The sequence below is a fragment of the Gastrolobium bilobum genome, unplaced genomic scaffold, assembly GCF_033153095.1.
Source record: "Gastrolobium bilobum isolate Gb01-03AN ecotype WA unplaced genomic scaffold, APGP_CSIRO_Gbil_v1 utg28807, whole genome shotgun sequence".
NCBI lineage: Eukaryota > Viridiplantae > Streptophyta > Magnoliopsida > Fabales > Fabaceae > Gastrolobium > Gastrolobium bilobum.
Genome location: NW_026898986.1, coordinates 13,960 through 15,327, shown reverse-complemented (window position 1 = coordinate 15,327; position 1,368 = coordinate 13,960). Strand labels below are relative to the sequence as shown.

General features: G+C 32.8%; 1 protein-coding gene across 1 annotated transcript; it reads left to right on the top strand.

Annotated features, from left to right (window-relative positions):
* Window positions 1-751: 751 nt before the first annotated feature.
* Window positions 752-1,114, top strand: LOC133286077 (nuclear transcription factor Y subunit C-3-like). The gene has a single exon (XM_061483423.1). It carries the CDS (start codon window positions 752-754, stop codon window positions 1,112-1,114), a length of 363 nt encoding a protein of 120 aa, XP_061339407.1.
* The last annotated feature ends 254 nt before the right edge of the window (window positions 1,115-1,368 follow it).

The following is a 1,368-nucleotide window of genomic DNA, read 5'->3' as shown; positions in this document are numbered from 1 at the left end:
ATGTCACACGTTCTCTTATGAAGTGATATCCACATAGACAAATCAATTTCGATAAGAAATGAAAGAGAGAAAAAAATTAGGATAAAGAGCGAGAAAAAAAGGATAAATCTTATTAGATTTATTGCTTATTAATTTTACATATTTTGAACCAAATAAGTCTTACAAGACTATATATTTTGATTGCTTGTGAAAAAATTTGTACTTTGGAATGAGTCCAACTGTTTATTAAAATGGGGAACAAACCCTTAAATTAGTCCCCGGAAGGTACATGAAATAGGAAGGATACATTAGTCCCTTCCCTTGAATATTATCTACAACACTTTTGATTAAACGTTAAATGACTGAACTCCTTTTTTTTTTTTCTAACAAAAATTTAAGTATTTAATTTGTTCTGTATCTTTACGTTTCCAATAGCGAGATATTACAAAATAGTATTAACCATTTTTGATAAAATAAATAATATTTTGTCATGAAAATTTTACAGCTCTTGAAAAAGTGTCTTGTCAACTAAGCATTCCTATTGAACGTTTCTTAATGAAAGTAACAAATTGATTAAGTCTACACTTAGAAAATAAGAATATTGTATAATCTTTCTATTGATTATAATTTCAGCTATAGCCGGCTGAAGAAGGCTGGCCGGCCATCTGAATTGAACATGGCATGTTTCTGCAGAAAGCAACACACACGTATATAGATATGTGCCATTGCCACTAACACTGCAACTCATAGTCACAGATAGCAATATAGCAATATGAGACAACCAGGTGCATACTCAAGCTTACTTTGTGGAAGAACAGGGTCACACTCTTTGCCCTTGGCAAGGATCAAGAAAATAATGAAGATGTCTGGTGATGAAGTGAAGATGGTATCTGGTGAAGCTCCTATTATTTTCTCCAAGGCTTGTGAGCTGTTAATTGAGGAACTAGCAAGAAGGTCGTGGAACATTACCATCCAAGGCAAAAGGAGAACTATGCACAAAGAGGATGTGGCCTCTGCTGTTTTATCCACTGATCTATTTGACTTTTTGGTTGCTTTGGTTTCCAATTCTGGCTGTGACAACCTTGTTGCCACTACCACTACAGTTAATGACATGGAAGAGATGAAACACTCCTAGACAACCATTGTAATCAGTGCCAGCACCATCTCAACAATCAAATTCCATGGCTAGTAGTATATAGCTAACAGAAGCACTTGTTTATCACTAGTAGATAAATATTAATTATGTATATGTGTGACTCAAATATAAATTCAAGAGTAAATATGAATAATGAAATTTTATATTACTTAAAAATTGACTATATAAGTGTGGATTAAGTAAGTGAAAATGGTCGATAAAATTAATCTCTTAAGATTTTGCGTTGATATATG